At 40.7% G+C, this 18,617-nt stretch overlaps 1 protein-coding gene and 1 long non-coding RNA gene across 6 annotated transcripts in view; one reads left to right on the forward strand and one right to left on the reverse strand.

Moving 5' to 3' along the window:
- Positions 1-12,609, forward strand: part of SPATA6 (spermatogenesis associated 6) — a 59,220-nt gene extending 46,611 nt beyond the window's left edge. For 4 of the 5 annotated variants that reach the window (XM_043490588.1, XM_043490583.1, XM_043490586.1 and 1 more), the window contains 3 exons: positions 332-431; positions 8,013-8,101; positions 12,232-12,609. In XM_043490588.1, coding sequence (XP_043346523.1) covers positions 332-431; positions 8,013-8,101; positions 12,232-12,412 — 370 coding nt within the window. In that variant the 3' untranslated portion in view covers positions 12,413-12,609. The remainder of the gene's footprint in view (positions 1-331; positions 432-8,012; positions 8,102-12,231) is intronic. The other variant, XM_043490585.1, reaches the window with a different exon arrangement.
- LOC122455474 lies at positions 12,231-18,163 on the reverse strand. The gene is made up of 3 exons (XR_006273695.1): positions 17,887-18,163; positions 16,863-17,122; positions 12,231-12,340 (listed from the first exon to the last, which is right to left on the reverse strand). It is a non-coding gene; the product is annotated as an uncharacterized LOC122455474 (long non-coding RNA).
- Between the last annotated feature and the right edge of the window lie 454 nt (positions 18,164-18,617).

Below are 18,617 nucleotides of genomic sequence, written 5' to 3' on the forward strand. Positions count from 1 at the left end.
GGGTGGCAAAAATGGTAGAGCTTGCCATGCCTGTTTGTACTGCTTAAATATGAATATATAGTAAATGAAACAATGAATTCACACTTCTATGGCTCTTTTGGGTAATGCTGATTGCTAATTTGGCTCCTGAACACCACTGAGATCTGAGGATCACTGCTTTAACTCTATCCCAGAGGAGAAAGAGAGGATTGAACTTTAACCTTCTATACATTCCAAATAGAAAGTAATAATTTGTGTTTCTTAATTTTAAAAAAACTTCACAGCAAAAAGAGTCGGCCCTCTTTAAACTAAGAATATTTCTTCTATTATTTCCCCCCCCCCTCTCTTATAGGTTTAACACTGGTTGGTCTACACCAGCAAATGGAGAGGAGATCCATAAACGAGTGAAAAACATTTTAAGGACACACAGTGCTAGGCAAAGGCTGACATTTGTAAGTTTTATGTTTTCAAGCTAAAAACATTAATTTGTCACAAAATATTTAAGGGGAAAAATTGTCCCTCCTACAAGTTTTGTGTAATAAAAGGTTTCTTTTCTGTAAAAGTCATGGACAGTGTGGCAGGCACTATTTAGCCTTTATGGACAGGGCTTGTGGGTAACTCCCTCACAGAGTGTCAAGGGATAGTGACATTATGTTAATCTTTACATTTCTCTCTCTTGCTCCAATTTAAAATAAACGTAATAGAAATGTGTTATGTGGATTGAGAGAGCTTAATTCCCAAGTACCTGAATGTCACCCAGTCAGGGATACTGTATTCAGCTGTTTTGTACAGGTATCTTTAATCCTCAGAGACATGTTATGTTATTTTTTCTTCATTATCTGACCTATGAATGGTGGAGGAAGAGCATGTTCTTTATGTAAATAAGGAGTTTATGCCCTAGATCAGTGTATTCCATTCTTCTCTCAGTTAGAACTTTAAGGGCATTTGTAGTCAGATAAGTGAACCCATATCCTAGAGTGTCTGAGTCCTAGAAACATAGGCCAAGATTTTTTAAAAAGTTAAGCATCTACATCCATAAAAGCAATTCTGCTCTGGAAAATGATTTTGTAAAATTGGCATAATGAGATTCCATTTTTGTGTCTTGGTGATTCCAGGTCAAACCAATTTACAAGAAAAACGTTTTATTATAACTGCCTAACTCATCCAGGAATCTGAAAGTCAGTATATGTTCATTCTGGCTCATGCTCCCCCAACAATAATTCTGTAGTTGAAATGCAATTAACAGTGCTTCTGATCTGTAAGCTAGGCTGGAATCCAAGTCACTCTCCTATAGCTGTGTTGGCTAGTCAGAGGTAATGAGAGTAAAAACACTAGTAAAACTCAAATTGGAGCAGATCTACACAGTAGTGATAATACTTAAGGGTTTTCATCCATGGAATTTAAAGCGTTTACAAAAGAGAGCTAGTATTAGTGATGGGGAAACTGAGGTGCAGAATAGTGAAGTGACTTGCCAAGGTCATCCAGTAGGTCAGTGGCACAGCTGGGAATAGAAACTGGTCTCCTGACTTGCAGTGCTACCCTAGCCAAAGACAAGAAGGGAATCTCTTCTTCTTTTTTTTTTCATAACACTCTTCAGAGTAGAACTGCGCTTAAAAAAATCAAATCTATGTATCTAGAAATCTCTTTAGTCTGAACCTATTTCCTGAAGTTTCAAGTTGCTCAAGTCAATCTTTGTCCTTTGTGCTTTGTTGACATGCTAAACAGTATGACAATCTGTTAAATGCTTTTGTGATGTTCCATTTAGGGTATGGCTACACTTGCAGATGTAGAATGCTATGAGTTAAACCAGCCCTCAGAGAGCGCAGTAGGGAAAGCGCTGCAGTGTATCCACACTGTCCAATTCAAGGGCACTGGTGTTACCACATTAGCAGCTCGTGCAACGGCCACAGAGAGTAGTGCATTGTGATAGCTATCCCAGCATGCCAGTGGCTGCAACGTGCTTTTCAAATGGGGGGGTGGGGGGAGTGTGACAGGGAGTGTGTTGTATGTGGGGGGAGAGAGAGTGGGTTTTGGGGGGGGCTGAGAGCATGTCAGCATGCTGTCTTGTAAGTTCAGACAGCAGCAGATCCCCTTTCCCCCCGCTGCTCAAGCAACATTCCACTCTAATGGTTGCTTTGTCCTGGAGCAGATAAGCAGCCAGCTGTCAGAAACGGAGCTTTGAAAGGGCATATCTGCATTCCTACAGCTGATTCCAAACAATGACAAGAGTGGCCACTTCCGGGGATTATGGGACGTTTCTGGAGGCTGATCGCAGAGCAGTAGTGCAACACCTTCTTCACACTGACGCTGGGGCGTTTCAGCCAAGACGCAGCAAGCATTCTGCTTCTTGTGGAGGTGGATTACCAGGAGTGCTCCAGCTGCAGAGTCCAGGCACTCTTAAGTGCCTTGCCAGTGTGGACGGGTCGTGAGTTAGGGCACCCAGGGCTGCTTTAATGCACTCTAACTTGCAAGTGTAGCCAAGCCTACAGTCTGATAATTCCCCTCTTGAAGCTCTACTGTATGGGGTGAATACTGTTGTAAATTTCCCTTCGCAAGATCTCTTATCTCCAAAGCACAGACTTCTCCTGTCGCTTCACCTGTGCATGCAATATAGCTGAGGGTGAGCAAAGCATTTTATATGCCATACCAGCTTACTGCAGCACTGAGTATCTTAAACCATTCTTTACTGAGAACTTCATGAATACAAACTCCTACGTCTTCAGCTCTCTGGCACAAATAGCAATTATACCTGTACTCAGGTTTCACTGCGAATATGTATAGATTAATGGAGTATGGAAAGTCAGTTTTGTTCAAAGGTTGATTTGAGATGTTGGTGCTATCATTTTTTTGTCACTGGACATGAAGGAAGGAAGGAGGCTTGGTCTCATCTTTATCCTCAACATTCTCTTAATATTAAAACATTCTCGTTTTTCTCCCATCATGAAAATCTTACTGATTCCCAGCTATTGTATCATACTTTCCCTCCCCTCTTGATCATATGGACAATTCCTTCCTACCAACTCTCTCTCTTTGACACCTTGTAGACTAGCTTTCTGTCGAGTCAAGTGCCAAAACTACTCTTGCTAAAGAAACCCATGACAATATCTTGGCAGGATCTAATGGCTTTAGCTCTCTCTTCACCTTTGAAAGGACTGATAACGCCTCCTTGTCCCCAGTCTTCCAATTCAATGTACTGTGTCTTGGTTTTTCTCCTTCCTTTTTAACTAGCTCTGTAGTACTTTTTTCTATGGCACTATCTTCTCCTCCTCTCCCTCTCTGTCAGAGTTCCTGGGACCCCATTCTTGACTCCATCCTCCCACTCTCTCTGGGTCATCTGATCCATAACTATCTTTACAGTAGTAATTACTCATAAATCTACTTCTCTGCTTCTTGTTGTTACTTCCAATTCTGCACTTTGCTGCTACTTCAGATTCACGATAGTGAACCCAGGCTTGGCTATTCCCCTACCCCCCTTTGTCTTTGCTTTTTCCTGAATTGGTTCACACCATCACCATTTTTCCTGTATTACAGACTCTCATGCCTACGGTCATTTTTTATTAGTCTTTGATTCTTCCGTCCTGTCCAAACCATTGCCCAAACTTCCTTTTTTTACAACTCTTTCAAAATTAGTCTCTTTTCACACCCACTGCCAAGGTGATAATCCATGCTCTAGTAATTTCCTTCCTAGGCTACTATAACCTCTTCCTCATTGGCCTTCCCCTCTTCTCTTCTTCCCCTTTTAGTGCATCCAGAATGTATCTGCTAAGATCCACATGTTGTCAGAGCTCTCCAGAGCTCCACTCTGCTTTTATACTTTCCCTCATCTACACCCCTAACCCTGCCTCCTCACTATGCTCTGCCATACTTCCTGTTTAACTCTCCCGTGTCTCTTTTGCCCACTCTAAATTTCATGTTTCCTTTCATGCTTCCTCCACTTCACACTCCAAAGTTCCATGCAGCCTCTCTGGATATGCTCCACTGCCAGCTGGCCTGTGCCTGCGCGCTCGGGATCACGGGGCTCAGCCTCTTAGCCCAAGTCAACAGGCATGGGCCAGCCGTGGGTGCTTAATTGTAGTGTAGACATACCCTTTGAGAGTGATGCCTGTTCTGTGAAGTGTATTCTTAGCGCCCCCTACCAGCTGTGTGCTATATTGCATCTGCTCTGACTTCAGACTGTTAGATTTTCATATTTACTGAAAGGTACAGTTTGCTAGTAATGGTGCTATATATGACTTCTTTACATGAAGGAATGAGAATGAATTGTTACTGATTAGCCTAAAATCACATCCCTGAACTCCCATGACCTCTCTTTTAAAGGAGGACAAAAAATTTGACTTTCCAAATTAGTAATTTACAAGTTTATTTACAAAACTAGGTGTACGCACAGACTGAAATTCTTGTCAAATGAAAGATATTCAGTCTGAATCCCCAGATTTACAGTATAGACAGTAACTAAAATTCATATAATTCATATGTTTTTACCCATCCATTCATATTCAGGTATGAGAACCTAGTCTCCTAATCTGATTTTTCTGTCCACTCTTGGCTATTATTCAAAGCTATTAGAGCCTTTTTTTGGTGCATGTTAAGACTATTTGACTAAATGTAAGTGCACACGCTATACCTTCCAAAATTGTACATGAATTTCATGACCTTGTGTGAGCTGCACTGTGGCCTGTTAGATACAAGATGTTTGTAACATTTTTTCTGTGTTCTAAGCACTCAAAAGCAGGTACAGCTCAGGTCAGTCTCTTCTGATGTTCCAATGAATTTAGGATGGCAAATTGAATTTTATGACAGTCCTGCACCTACGTGTAATGAAAGTTTGCACAGCCTAAACCAACTCCAATAGTCCTTGACTGCTTCTCCTGAACACCAGATCATGACTCTAAGATAAAAGGATTTACTAGTTTGCTAAAAAAGCCTGATGACTGGCTATATTGTCTTCCCAGAAAGCCATAAATGACTTTTAACTCTGAAAGAGGAACTGCAAATAGGGAAATGTGAGTCTTTTTCCTCCAAGCACCCCTTTTCCACTGGCCCTTTCTTGAAAAGTCATCATTTGAAAACACAAAAATAAAGCCTCATGCCACTACTGAGCTGCCTCTGCACGAGAGTTTTCTGTCTCTTACCACCATATTGAACCATCTCTCCCTTACACGCTCACCCAAACTTGACAGGATGTGCTGTGTTGGCTTGAGCAGACATGGCCAGTTCTGCAGGTGAGTGGATGGACTGGCACAGGCAGTGTTGAACAATCGTAAGGCAAGTCTCTGTGACCCCCTCTCCCTGCCCAAAAGGATGATCCCATTTAGGAGGGTAGGTGGGAGTGAGAGCCAATGGGAAGAAACAGGAAGGCAGGACATCAGGCAAGATGGGATCTTTTTGTTTTGGTACACTTGTAACTGACTGGCTTTCAGATAAAAATACTGCTTCTTATGCTCTTTTGTTCATGTTCACTTCGCCTCTATTCACTTAAATAAGCAGAGAATTGCTTTTTGACATTTATTATGTATCATTAATTTGTGTTGCACTATCACCTGAGGCACCAGTCGAGGATCATGGCTCAATAATTCAGGGTGCTGTATAACACCCGGTAGAAAGACACTTCTTGTCCTAGAGAGCTCAAAATCTAGGTTGTGATAGGAGGCAACAGGTAGATGAGGCAGATGAGGAAGGGAAGACAAGGTAATAATACAGGAAACAGAGGTCTTGGCATAGGTCTCCACTCCTGTCCAAATTTGTTATACTTACGGAAGGGTCTCTAATTCCTGTTATTCCAGAGAGCATGGGCCTACTGTCTCTAACCTTTCCAAATAACCGCAGACCTTGAGATCAAGTGCAACATCAGCCAACTGGGTTTTGCTAGTTTTTATATCTGTAGTGCCTTCTTAAAATACTGTGACCAAAACTCTGGAGACTATTCCAAAGGGGGCCACTACTGCTCTAATTATAATGTATGGAAAACTAGAATTGGGCAAAATATTTCATCTGAAACTCTTTCAAAAAATGTAGATCTGGGTTGACCAAAAAGTTTTGTGGATTTGTTGATTTTGGCAAATGGTTTCAGGTTCAGAACAAGAAGAAAACAGGAAATGTTGAAATGAACTATTTTGCCTTAATTGAAATGAAATATTTTGATTTTTTTTTTGGGCTGGCTTCACCAGGAGATGTAGGAACCATTCACAAAATGGAAGAGAAGGTGATGGCAGTGCCCCACTTATATGGTGTAGCTCAGTGGTTAGAGCACCCACCTAGGGAGACTCTGGTTCAAATCTCCACTCTGAAACAAGGACTCAGGTCTCCCGCCTCCCAGGTGAACGTCCTAATCACCAGGCTATCAAGTATTCTGAGTGGGGCTCGCCGTCATCTCCTGTTGAAGCTGTTCCACATAGTATATCTACTGGGCCAGAGAAAGTGAGAACAACTCTATACTATAATCCTAGTGGTTATGGCGCTCACTTGGATTTCAGTCCCTGCTCCTATGAATATTTATTTGATTTATTTTTGTTTTTTGGACCTGCTTGCAAACCAAAAACTCCGTTATTCAGACAGCTCTATGGACAGCATCTTCCTGTTTACATATGATGCATCTTCTTATGCTTTCCAAAATTTAATTTGCTTCTGGCAAACATTTCCGGGTTTATCACTGCACCTGATTCCTTCTGCTTGGTGCTTTGTAATGTGTGACTGCTGAGGGCAGAGTCAGATTTCCTGTTTACACATGCACTCTCATTACCTTCTATTTCTCCATGATAAATAGCGTTAGCCTTTCCACAGTCCTAGGCCATTCAGCTTGCTTTCCATTTTATTTCTTTTTTTTCCTTTATATTCACTGTCCTGTTTCCCAGTTTTGTGTTCTCAACCAATTTGATTATATTAACGGCGTATGTGAAAGGTAATTTGTTCACTAATCCTTGCAACAGTTGGCTTCTGCTGAAAACATCCTCTAGCTTCAACTCTGTATAGTCCTTTATTCTATGCCTGCACAGTAAGTGTGGGTAAGCAAGGGAAGGGTGTGACATTACACCTCCATATTCTTCATAGAGATATTGTTATGATGTATTATGGCATAACAATGATACAAGATAGGTCGTGATGTATCATTGAAAAGGTTATGTTTTACTGAATAAGATTATCCTATCTGAATACATTTTTGTATCTGAAGTTAGGAATATTGTCTATGCATCTCTTACAAATGTGTTTACACCTGGGGAATGCCCATTAGGCAGAATGCAATCAGTCTAGATGTCTGGTTGGGAAGGGCCATTACAGGGAGCAATAGGTTTTAGAAGATGCTAATCTCCCGCCAGGGGAGCCTTGCTGGGGACGCTGCAAACAGCCTCCGAGTCATGGCTACGGTGGCCCTACAGGGACATGTGACGCAGTCACCTGATCTTGGACTCCATGGTAATACGAGTGTTTTTCCACTGACCGGAAAAGTAAAGTCTGGTAAATTAAATACATACCCTTTTCAGCCCCACAATACCTGATTTAGTTGGGGGGTTAGGTCCTGCTTTGAGCATGGGGTTGGACTAGATGACCTCCTGAGGTCCTTTCCAACCCTGATATTCTCCCTGGAATGAACATTTTTTGTCCTCTAAAATGCTGCTAACTGGTTAAAATGCATTACATGTATGACAATGACCTATTATAATGAGCTAATGAATCTTTGTTATTCCAATTTCCTCTTATGCAAGATACAAATGCAGTGCTGCCACCAGCATGCATCCTAGCACTCAACCCTGTGTGTGTATAGTAAGCACGAGTGATTACCATCATCTGCACAGGCCCTTGGATGGACATATCCCAGAAATTCTTTCCAGTTTATTACCTGAAAATTATTAGCTGAGTTCCAGTGATTTTAATTAAAACTGATCATAAGTAGGATTTGGTTCATTACACCTTTTCCTTTCTCTCCCTCAAGAAATGTAAGCAGTTTAATAGTCATTTACTAAAAGGAAAAACTATTTTTAAATGAAACTATTGTAATCAGAACCCGGGCTAATGAGAATTTGATTTCTGTTTTTTAGGATGAGAGTAACTCATCGAAAGGAGACTCCAGTAAGACCAGAGAAGTTTCATGTAAAGACTCATTATGTGGCAGTGAACTACAGAGCAGGTATGAAGTTTGGTTATGTGGTCCTATCTGGTAATTGGTATAGAAACAACATGTACACCACATGGCTAACATCTAGCTGCAAAATTGATACTTAAAGAATTCATTTTCTATTTTAAATTATGCTGTAAAATGGCCAAATGGTTCTCTGAGTTAGGCCTACTAAGATTTTTTTTACCTAAAAGCAAAAATACACTTAAGTATCATTGTATCTTCCATGCTGCTCTGACTGACGCTGTGTCAGCGTAACCTTCATTAATCCCTATTTTCAGGATTCAGAGTAGCAGCCGTGTTAGTCTGTATTTGCAAATAGAAAAGGAGTACTTGTAGCACCTTAGAGACTAACAAATTTATTTGAGCATAAGCTTTTGTGAGCTACAGCTCACTTCCGATGCATCCGATGAAGTGAGCTGTAGCTCACGAAAGCTTATGCTCAAATAAATTTGTTAGTCTCTAAGGTGCCACAAGTACTCCTTTTCTATTTTCAGGATGTACATGGTCATAAAAATGATCCTTGGGCAGTAATTTGGATTTTATCATCTCAGCCAGATAGCAAATTTTCTATTTTTTAAAAAATATTTTGTTATCTTTTAAATTACAGAAATGTGAAAATTGATACTTAGTAGCTAGACAGCTTTTTCCAGGCATGTAACTGAGAGAGGTTTTTTTTTTTAATTTAAGATCAAGTGTTGTACTCTATGCTTCATCTGTGATAGGGTGGATTAAACACAGTACTAGACAGTTTAATGTATGTATTTCAGATGAGACTTTAAAAACTGAAGTCCTATCTGATTTATATAGGCCTAGTATCTTCTGGCACTCTTCATCTGAAGAGGCATTTGCTCCAGCGTTCTTAATCATAGTGCATTGGTTCGTTACCATCCTGTACCCTAGAGATGGTTGCAACTGGGAGTGGGAGTGGGACTTGAGGAAAGGTCCGTTGGTGGTAGTTTGTGAAATACTTTGGGATTTATGAAGGTGAAAGGCACTACATACATATAAAACATTATTAGGTCTATGTACCTTTGCTTTTTGTTTTAAAAAAGCCCTCCAGAATTGCCGTGCTAAATCTAGGTGGATTTGACCTAAAATAGGTTTTGACACTTAAATGTGATGCAAACTTTCACGATTGCCAAGTCATCATTGTATGTACAAACAGGAAGAACATTCATATTATGCAGTGTAGTGAACTAGTAACATTTAGTGGTTTGCTATTAGCATCGTTTAAAAAACCCTACATTTTAATTTCTGCAATTAGGGTGTAACTAAGGGTTATGATAACAATCATTCTCTCTTCTGTCAAAGAGCACTTACTTTTCTCTTTATCAAGTTTTAGAGCAATTCCTAGGTAAGTTGTTGGTAACACTTCTATACTTACTGCCACTGCTTTATCATAAGTGTATCCCTTATGTTCCCTTACCCTGACAGTTGAAGCAAACAAAGTATCTGTATGTCTATGTACACGCGTCTCTATATTGAGACAGCTTTGAGACTTTGATGTTGAAACTTCAAGACTTGGGGGAAAAAACCAACAACAAATCCCAGTATTACAGTATCAAGAAATGACGGGATATGAAATGGGGCACTCAAGTTGGGAAAGTACTGCATCTTGGAGTTAGACATTGGCAACACTAATTCCACTCACAAAAGGCAAAGAGACATAAGAACTCAAGGATAATCTGACAGCTCAGGGTTTGCAAACAGGATACAAGGCCAGAGACAAAGTTCAGAGGAGGATATGGTACTACCGACCAAATGTTTGCAGTAAAGTAGATGATTGAAAACCACTGGGAGTATGGAAAAGGTCCATGTTGTGTGAAATATTTAGTGTATGACTCACTCTGAAAAGAATGTCTGGGACTCCTAAAGGAGATGTATGAGGGAATAAAAGCACATGACGTGTATTCAGAGTGGGGAGTTTTGTGCAGAAATCCTGTTGTTAATGATTTGTGTGTGTAATTCCCAGATCACTTAGCTCAGATTGTCAGGAGGGTTTCCAGTTAAGACAAGAGACTGGCTTTTCTGTAACATGGCTGTCTCTGTCCATACCAATGCTGCATATCTCATGAGCAACCAGTGACTAATGGAAATACACCAAAAATAGACAGCCCTTAAGCTTTAAGGCTTTGTCATGACCTTGATGTGGAATTTGCTGACTTTATTCTCATTCTTGATGAGTCAGCCATGTTTGCCACTGTGATGGTTTTTGAATGGACGCATATGAGGAACTTTAGTTTTTTCTGGCCCAAATTACGTTTTAGTAGAAGGAAATGAAAATACAGACTATAGGAAGCACTCTGTCTAAATAAGAAAGTAGAACTGTTCATTGAGTTGTATATATGAAGGAGGATGCATTGTCCTAGTAGGATATTTATTTGCTGAACTGTGGTCTGTGGCTTCTCTTCTGGAGAACAGGTAGTAGTATGGGCTGTGCAAAAGAAAATACTAATCTGATATCTTGACCTAGCCCCAATTCCTGGAGGCCTCCAATTCTACAGAACTGCCCAAATTCAATGTGGGACTGTGAGGGTCTTTTGCTGATTTGACATTCCCTGTGTGTTGGTTTCTTATGTGTCAAAGTTGTAAAGTGCAGTTCTACCTGGCTGGCAAGGAAAGCTATGTTTAATTTACTGCAAATAGTCAATTGATTTAAAATACCAGGGCCTGTTTTTGGTGAGGGGGTTAAATGTCAAGATGGCCTTTTATGCATTTTCAGCCTTCTGTCCACAATTGTGGGCACAGGTGATGCCATTTTCACCCAACTCCCTGTTTATATAGCATGTAGGCTGGCTTCCAAATTACATTGTTTGTGCCCCAGCATATAATTGTAAGTGGAAGATTATACCTTCTGTTTATCATGTGCTATAAGGGAGGCCAGGGCTTAGAGATCTGGCACTAAATCTCTCATCCTTCCTCACCCTATTCCAGTTGTTTTAAGTGCACCTTTCAGTGGAAACCTCATTACAAGATGCTGTAGCTAGCTAAAAATACACTCATGAATAATTTCACATACGTTGGTTAACTCATTTATCACATTGTTTAATACATATTAACTTCAAGACAGAATATTAAGACCCGGAAATTCTGTCACCCTCCTGGAGTGGTGTGACTTGACTTGATCAACATATGCATAAGCAACACAATTTTGAAATTTACCTGTAAAATCAAATCTTACTTCTATTTTCTAGACAAAAATGGACACCAGTAATCTTCACATGTCCAGTTTATTTTCCCATCCAGAAGATGGTAGGGTTGTGATCTGAAGCTTTAGAGTAGGGGGTAAACATTTCAAAAACACCAAGTCATTTAGGTATGTTTGGAAACTTTACCCCAGAACTGATTTTTACCTTTTTAATTTGTGATGATCTAATTTCAAATATAACAACATAAAATCTGACTGGCTAGTTTTATTATAATGTAACCATTTATTTCAAAGGTTCTAACAGAAAGCAAACAGTCCATGGAGCTTAGATATATGAATGCATTAAAATTTGTCAGTGCTTGGTAATGAAGACTTTCAGAGGATTTCAGACTTTCAGAGGATTAAAATCTACTTGATGGTTCTAGGAAAATGAATTATGGAAGCTACTGGTATATGAAAATCTTTTCTTACAAATATTAAAACACTGACAATAATGGGAAGAAACAAGTAACATTCCATTGTCATTATATCATAATGTATTTGGTAAAATATATTTTAACCTGAGATTGTGCGGATAGAACACATTATGGCTGCAACTGCAATCATTTAATTTACCTTGAGTAGATTGTCTTCATATTGAAATAGCTGCTCATGGTTACATTTTGACCTTCAAAGGACACAAATCCTATGTAGCTGCTGCATATAGGGCTCAATGCCAATCAAAATACAGTAAAGCAGCCACATTCTGTTCCAAAACAAATTCTGCCTCTATTTCAGAGGTATTTATAAAGGGTACTTGGTTACATGAACTAAGACTTCTGTATTTCAATAACATGGGCTTCTGTTTCTTAGAATAATTGCGATATAATTATATTTTTACTTGTAAAATGTTACTGTTTCTCAGCACTGTATCTGGGTTCACACTGCATTTGCAGACTCATGTTTCCTCTTCCCCTCAGATTGATCATTTTGGCTTTGCTTATGTTAACAGTTCATCAGTTCAGCAGAACACCACCGTTCACTTGGATAATGGTGAATATTGGTCCAACCGTGCAGCTGCGTATAAAGGAAAACCCCACAGAGCTATCTTTGAAGACAGCCTGGAGAAAATATACAGAAACATGTACAAAAAAGCTTCTAGCACCATTTCAAAAAGAAAAATACACTCCTGATAGCAATACAACCAGAAATGTACAGTGCACAAGGTTACTATTTTTAATGAGAATTATTTTTGTGTAACAAATATTTGTACTCTATTTTTTAACATGTACTGTTCACTGGGATGAACTCTTATGGGCTAGTGGGGCTTTGAGGCTGGGACCCCAAAAGCAAAATGTTTAAAATAAAAAGAAAATCCGAAACAATTGAAGGTAAGCAGGTGCATTGTTCCCTCAAGAAGCTAGGATGGTGCTATTTCACCCACCCCCTCATCGTCCGTTTCAGTTCTGAAGCAGGTGCTGAGTAAGCTGGATGTTCCTATCAGTCATCAGTGCAGGCTTTGATTGTAGCCAACTCTATTTCAGTTATTAGCAATTTAATATAAGTGGTTGAAAGTGAAACCTGCCCCGGTGTTTAAAGATCTGGCGAGATGATCATAGTACAATACTATCTGTTTAGAGGGATTTTTTTTAGAAGGATAACGTCTGCTCATTCCAGGTCTGGAAATGGAGAAGGGAAAAATTCTGAGAGTAACCCTGTAGCTGTGTTGAAAGTATTTCCCAGCACTTTCAGCCATGAAATTTCTATTAATGTCAAGCTCTTTTGAAAATAACTGTCTCTATATTGTAAGAAAACATCTCTTCTTCATGCATCCCAATGTAACAATGTCTAAAAGTTTCCAGGACCACTTTGGGAGCTTGTCGGCTAGAGTCAGATGCTCCATGCATGCATTATGAAGTCCCTGCATCACAATCCCACCAAATTTGGAGCCTGTCCTGACTATCCTGCTGGGGATGTATTGGAAGAAATTGCATCTTTTCATTAAAGGCCACCAAATGTTCGGCAGTAGTTAGATGCTTTCCCAGGAGAGGGAATCTTTTCAGCCTCACATTGAACAGCTCCCACATTAACAGACCAGGGCAAGCTGCCCATCTGAGTGATTTAAAAGGGCAAACATGTCCATCTCCTGCTTGTTTCTCCCATTTCAAAAGGAAATATGTATCCTGGCATATTCGCTACAGAAGCAGGTAGCTGCGACAGATTCAGTTACACTAGTGCTATCTTATATCTTGCTTTTGGACAAAGGATAAAACTAGCTGTACAGATGGCAGAAATGTAGGACTGTAACCTGTCAACATACGGGGATAGACTAAATGTTGGCCTACTCCTATCCGGGCTTTCTTACTAAGATAACCTAATTGATTTAAGGAAGCAGCCAGTGAACGAATAAGTCAGGTGGAGAGCACATTGAAAGGCTGTTCATTGCAGCTTTAGGAAAGGGGGCTTTTGGAGGAAATGTACTGAATACAAACGTTTCTGCTCCCGGTAACAGCTAAACCAATCACTGGATTAACAGCTCCATGTTCCTGGCCTTGATCATACTTGGCCCTTGCAGTGCTTTAGCTTTTCAAACTGCAAAACAAAGATTAACCAGTTATTTAATCCTCACAACCTCCTATAATGTAGAGAAGCATTATTAAGTCTCTTTTTAGAGATGGAAATGTACAGCACAGACTTACCCAAAGTCAGGGGGTGACCGGCACAGCAGGGTTTAGAATGTGCAAGTTTCTGGATCCTAGCCCTGTGCTTAATCATTAAACTGTGCTGTTTTTCTTTGGCTCCAGTCCTTACTGGTCCGTACTACAGTAGTTTCTTAATCGATAAAATTGACCAATGAAAAGATGGCAGGAACAAATTGTGAAGACCACTTATGCATCACGAAATGCCAAGGCAGGATTTGATTGGTTCTCTGCCAGCATGTGACCTAGAGTTACCCAACCGACATCTACATTGCAAGTGCAGGTTGAAATGATTTCCTGGGTATGAATGAGCACTCAGCCATGAGTCCTGTCTTCCTGCCCGTGCAGTCAACCCCTCCTTGTTCAGTTATGGCTGAGTGCAAACTGTAGCATGCACATTATTATTGTTCAGGTAACCAGAGCAAAGCTGGTGTATGCCCTAGGCATGCTAGATCTGCAGAACATGAAGTATGTACTGTGTATGCACACGTGCTGTGTGCCTCACCTTGACTGCTTCCAGTTGTCTAAAACGTTTTAGCAGCCACAAGCATCCTTCATAGTCTCAGCAGGACAGGTGTAATTGTGGTGTGTGGACTAAGAATATTTTGGATATCACCTGCTGCTCTTTGTTTTGCACTTTGGCCCATTCTCTCTCCATGGTATAGGAGTGCTACTGGCTACGACCCATCTCTCGTGGTTCAGCCAATTAGTTACTAATTTCAGCCTCATTAGTTCAATGCATGGGAGGTGCTGAACATACAGAGGTGCCATCTCCTTGCATGTGAGACTGGAGACCCCTGCCCCAGATGCGCAGCCAGAAAATCGAGAGATGGGAAGACAGGGGAGAGAGGCCCACCATGAGAAGCCAGGGTAATGAGTTGGAGGATGGAAAGAAAGTGTGGGCTAAAGGGGCCGGAGTTTGGTGGGAAAGATGAGGCTGTAATTTAAGTTCCATTTTAGCCTAATTGAAAGGTGGCAATCCTGGTTCTTTAAATTTTGGGGGAACCTACAGGCTTAGTCTGGGCTTCCTTTAGGAAGAAAGGAAGAAGAAAAGACGCGTTCATATCTGAATTTTGCTGGATAGGAATATTCTCCCTATGAAGTTTTGCTATATAACATAACTTGTGCAATAAATTGAATGGCTACCCTTTGGTCCTGCTCCTATCATGTGTGTAGATGTTTTGCCTCTTAGAATCAGCTAGTATCATCAGTATCAGCTAACCACCTCTCTGATGGCAGGATTGTGCCTGTAATATGTACACCAGGGTATAGCTAAGGGTTTTCTTCCAAACCCTGTCTTGGAATTCATTTCTGTTGTTAGGGGGAGACTTGTATATGAAATGTGACTTGAGTCAAGGTACACAGCTCTGTCCATTTGAAATCTGCAAGCCGCTTTTAACACAAGTGTTTGGCCCCCTTCTCCTTTTTTTGTGCTTGGCTAACCTTCTATTAATACGCATATAGCTCAAGTGCAGAGAAGACTGATTCTCCTCTGCTACTGCAGTATGCGATAAGTATAGACGCAGGCAGTGAACCAATGTAGTAATAAACTGTGATTGTTTAGTGCACCTTGCCTTCTAATACAATTTAAATCCCTTCTATCAAATGCAAATTTCTAGGTTCCTGAGCTGAGCTTCAAATAGCATTTTCTTGCTCAGCCCTTATCTTTTGCCATCCACAAAGTGGTGTGTTAGTGACAGTAGGATGGCATAATTCCACCACCACCATTTTACCTCCTAAAGGAAAACTGCCTACTCAAATCGAGAAATAATGGGATAGATTAAGAGAGAATTAGAGTTTATTGCATCAGTCTTTTTATTTCTTTTTTTTCTCCCCTGGACTGTCATAGCCCATGAGTAGTCTAACCAGACATTATTTGCCTTTTTGGTATTATATGTGACACAAAATGTAATCAGCTTAATATTTTAATCACTTTTCTTTTCAGGAGTCAAACTGAGGCTACTTTTGTCTCAACTCCCACTGGGCAGAAATTTAGTTTGTGCAAACACAAACTGTACAAACAGTGGGGCTCAATCGTAAGTCAGGCTCTTTGCTAAATAGCAGTCACTTTAAAAATCCCTCAGCATTGCCCTGTAGTGATTAAGGGGTGGAAGTGTCAAGCTCTTTAGGGAGCAGCATTATCTAGCTTCCCAGGTAGCAGGATAGAAGCTTCGGCTTGGTCCCTTGAGAATGTCAGATGGAGCGTATGATATGGAATCCCTTGGGTAATGAAGACACTGAGAATTTTTAGGCTCAAATTTTGAACTGCTTTAAACTCATTTGATCCAGGTTCTATGTACTGTGTGTGTTTTGGGTTTTTATGCACTAGCTCTCCAAGATTTCTTCACCTGAAGTTTTCAGTGAGTCACCAGAAAAGTAAGAAATCACTTATAAGAAGCAAGAAGCTAGTCTTCTTTGAGTTGTCCCTGTGGGTGCTTCACTTCAGGTGCACATGCATCCTGTGACTCTGATTGGAGATTTTTGGTAGCCATGCCCATTCAGACGTAGCATGCCCCCTACACATCTGCATGCCCCATTCTCAGGCTACATAAGGTTGTGTGGGTGCAGCGCCTGCAGTTCTTTCTCACCCACCTTCCCTTCACAAGCCCCTGGCCATATTGCAGACTTCTACTTCAGCAAAGGTGGCACTGCCAGTTAATGATGCTCTCCTTGAGCCAGTCCACACCATCTGGAAAACTCAGTAATAAATGATAAAAAATAATAAAAATAAATAAATAAATAAAATACTATGTCCCCAGCCAGGGATTCCGAGTTTTTGTTTTCACATCCAGCATCAAATTCTCTAGTCGTGGACACAGTGAATGCAAGGGGGTGTCAGCATATTTCTAAAGCTACCCCGTATAACAAGGAGCAGAAGTGGCTGGAGTTTTTTGGTCATAATAGCTACTTTTTGGCAACATTACAGTTTGAGATTGTGACTTACCAAGCACTGATGTTGAAATGTAACTACCTGAATTAATGGATACGTTTAATGCATTCATTGACCATTTACCGAGATCCGTATAGTGCCATAATAAAGGTGGCCCAGCTCGTGGCAAAGACAGCTTTGCAGGCTTTACTTATGTTGACTACACTGCAGCCAGGTCTGTTTCCACTGCAGTAGTGATATGCGGACTCCACAGACACCTCAATTCATTCCCTAAATGACTAGGTCTACACTTAGGTTCCTGGAGATATACATGCCTGGAAATAAAAAGAAATTCAGCAGGTCTCAATTAGTGCAAAGATCCCATTCTGCTTAATTTTCCACCCACCGTAGACCATCTGAATTGTCGGCTAAGAGGTCAAGATTTTCTAAAAAGGAGCCAGTGACTAACTTGAATACTTCATCCCAGCCGATCTACATTTCCCAAACATCACTTTTGAGGATTTGGTCGGGAGTTTGAACCACCTGATAAGGTTTCTCGGCTACACTATTCCACCCCTTTCCCTTAATTGGACACCGTCTCTCGCTATACCAGCAGGATTCTGTCTCCCATGCATCAGACAAATGGGTATCAGTGGCCGTTACTTCTGGTTATATGATCCAATTTATCTCCATCCTGTCCTTCCACCCCCCTTTTCCTTCTCCCTTCAAAGACCTTCTCAGCTTCTTACTTCCCAGGTATATAAAACACCATGGCAAACGACTTCAGCAGACATTTTACCCTAAATTGTGAGTAGGAGTTGGACTTGTGAGTCTCTACAAAATATTCCTAACTTGGGAGTTTCCAGAGCTTGACTTTTGCATCACTGCAGCCAACATGGAGTGCAAAAAAGTCTGCTCCAGAGGAGGACTCTAGCCTTTATCTCTTGCAGCCACCTTTCTCATTACATGAACAAAGGGTCTTATTTATACTTATCCACTGATTCCACTGCTTTTAAAGGCTTTCAACAAGATCAAGCAGGACCAAGCCAGGGTCATTTTGGTTGCACCAACTTGGCCAAGGCAGGTTTGGCTTCCTTACCTCATCGAATTCACCTCTTGCCCTCAATTCTCAGCTATTATCTCAGAATGCAGGTCAAACACTTCACTCCAATCTGAATGTACTGCAACTCCAGGCACAGTTCCTCAATGATTCTTGGGACTAGAGGTATCCTGTTCATCAGGAGTACAACCTGTACTGTTTAAATATCAGGAAAAATCTTCAAGATACTTACTTCCAGAAATGGAGAAGATATCATCTTTGGTGTAACCACTGTCATCACTCACCTATCCAGTCGTCTCTTTCCACAGTCTTTTATTTACCTGTTGGAACTGAAGATATCGGATCTATCTGAGAGTTCCATCAAGGTTCACATAGAATTAATAACCTTCCACTCACCAGGAGAAGGTTTCTCAATTTTCACACTCTTAACCATAAGGAGGTTCCTGAAAGGTCTTATGAAACTTTTTCTGTAAATTAGAGATCTATTCTGCTTTGGGATCTCAGTCTTGTCCTTAATGACAGGTTTCAGAGTAGCAGCCGTGTTAGTCTGTATTAGCAAAAAGAAAAGGAGTACTTGGGGCACCTTAGAGACTAACAAATTTATTAGAGCATAAGCTTTCGTGAGGATGTCTTGTCCTTAACTGTCTCATGAAACAGCCATTTGAGCCACTAACTACATGCTCTGTTACATTTGCCTATGAAGATGGCCTTTTTGGTGGCCATCACTTTTGCTCAAAGGGTTGGAGAGATTGGGGCTCTAATGGCAGGCC

This window comes from Dermochelys coriacea, chromosome 8 (assembly GCF_009764565.3).
Source record: "Dermochelys coriacea isolate rDerCor1 chromosome 8, rDerCor1.pri.v4, whole genome shotgun sequence".
NCBI lineage: Eukaryota > Metazoa > Chordata > Testudines > Dermochelyidae > Dermochelys > Dermochelys coriacea.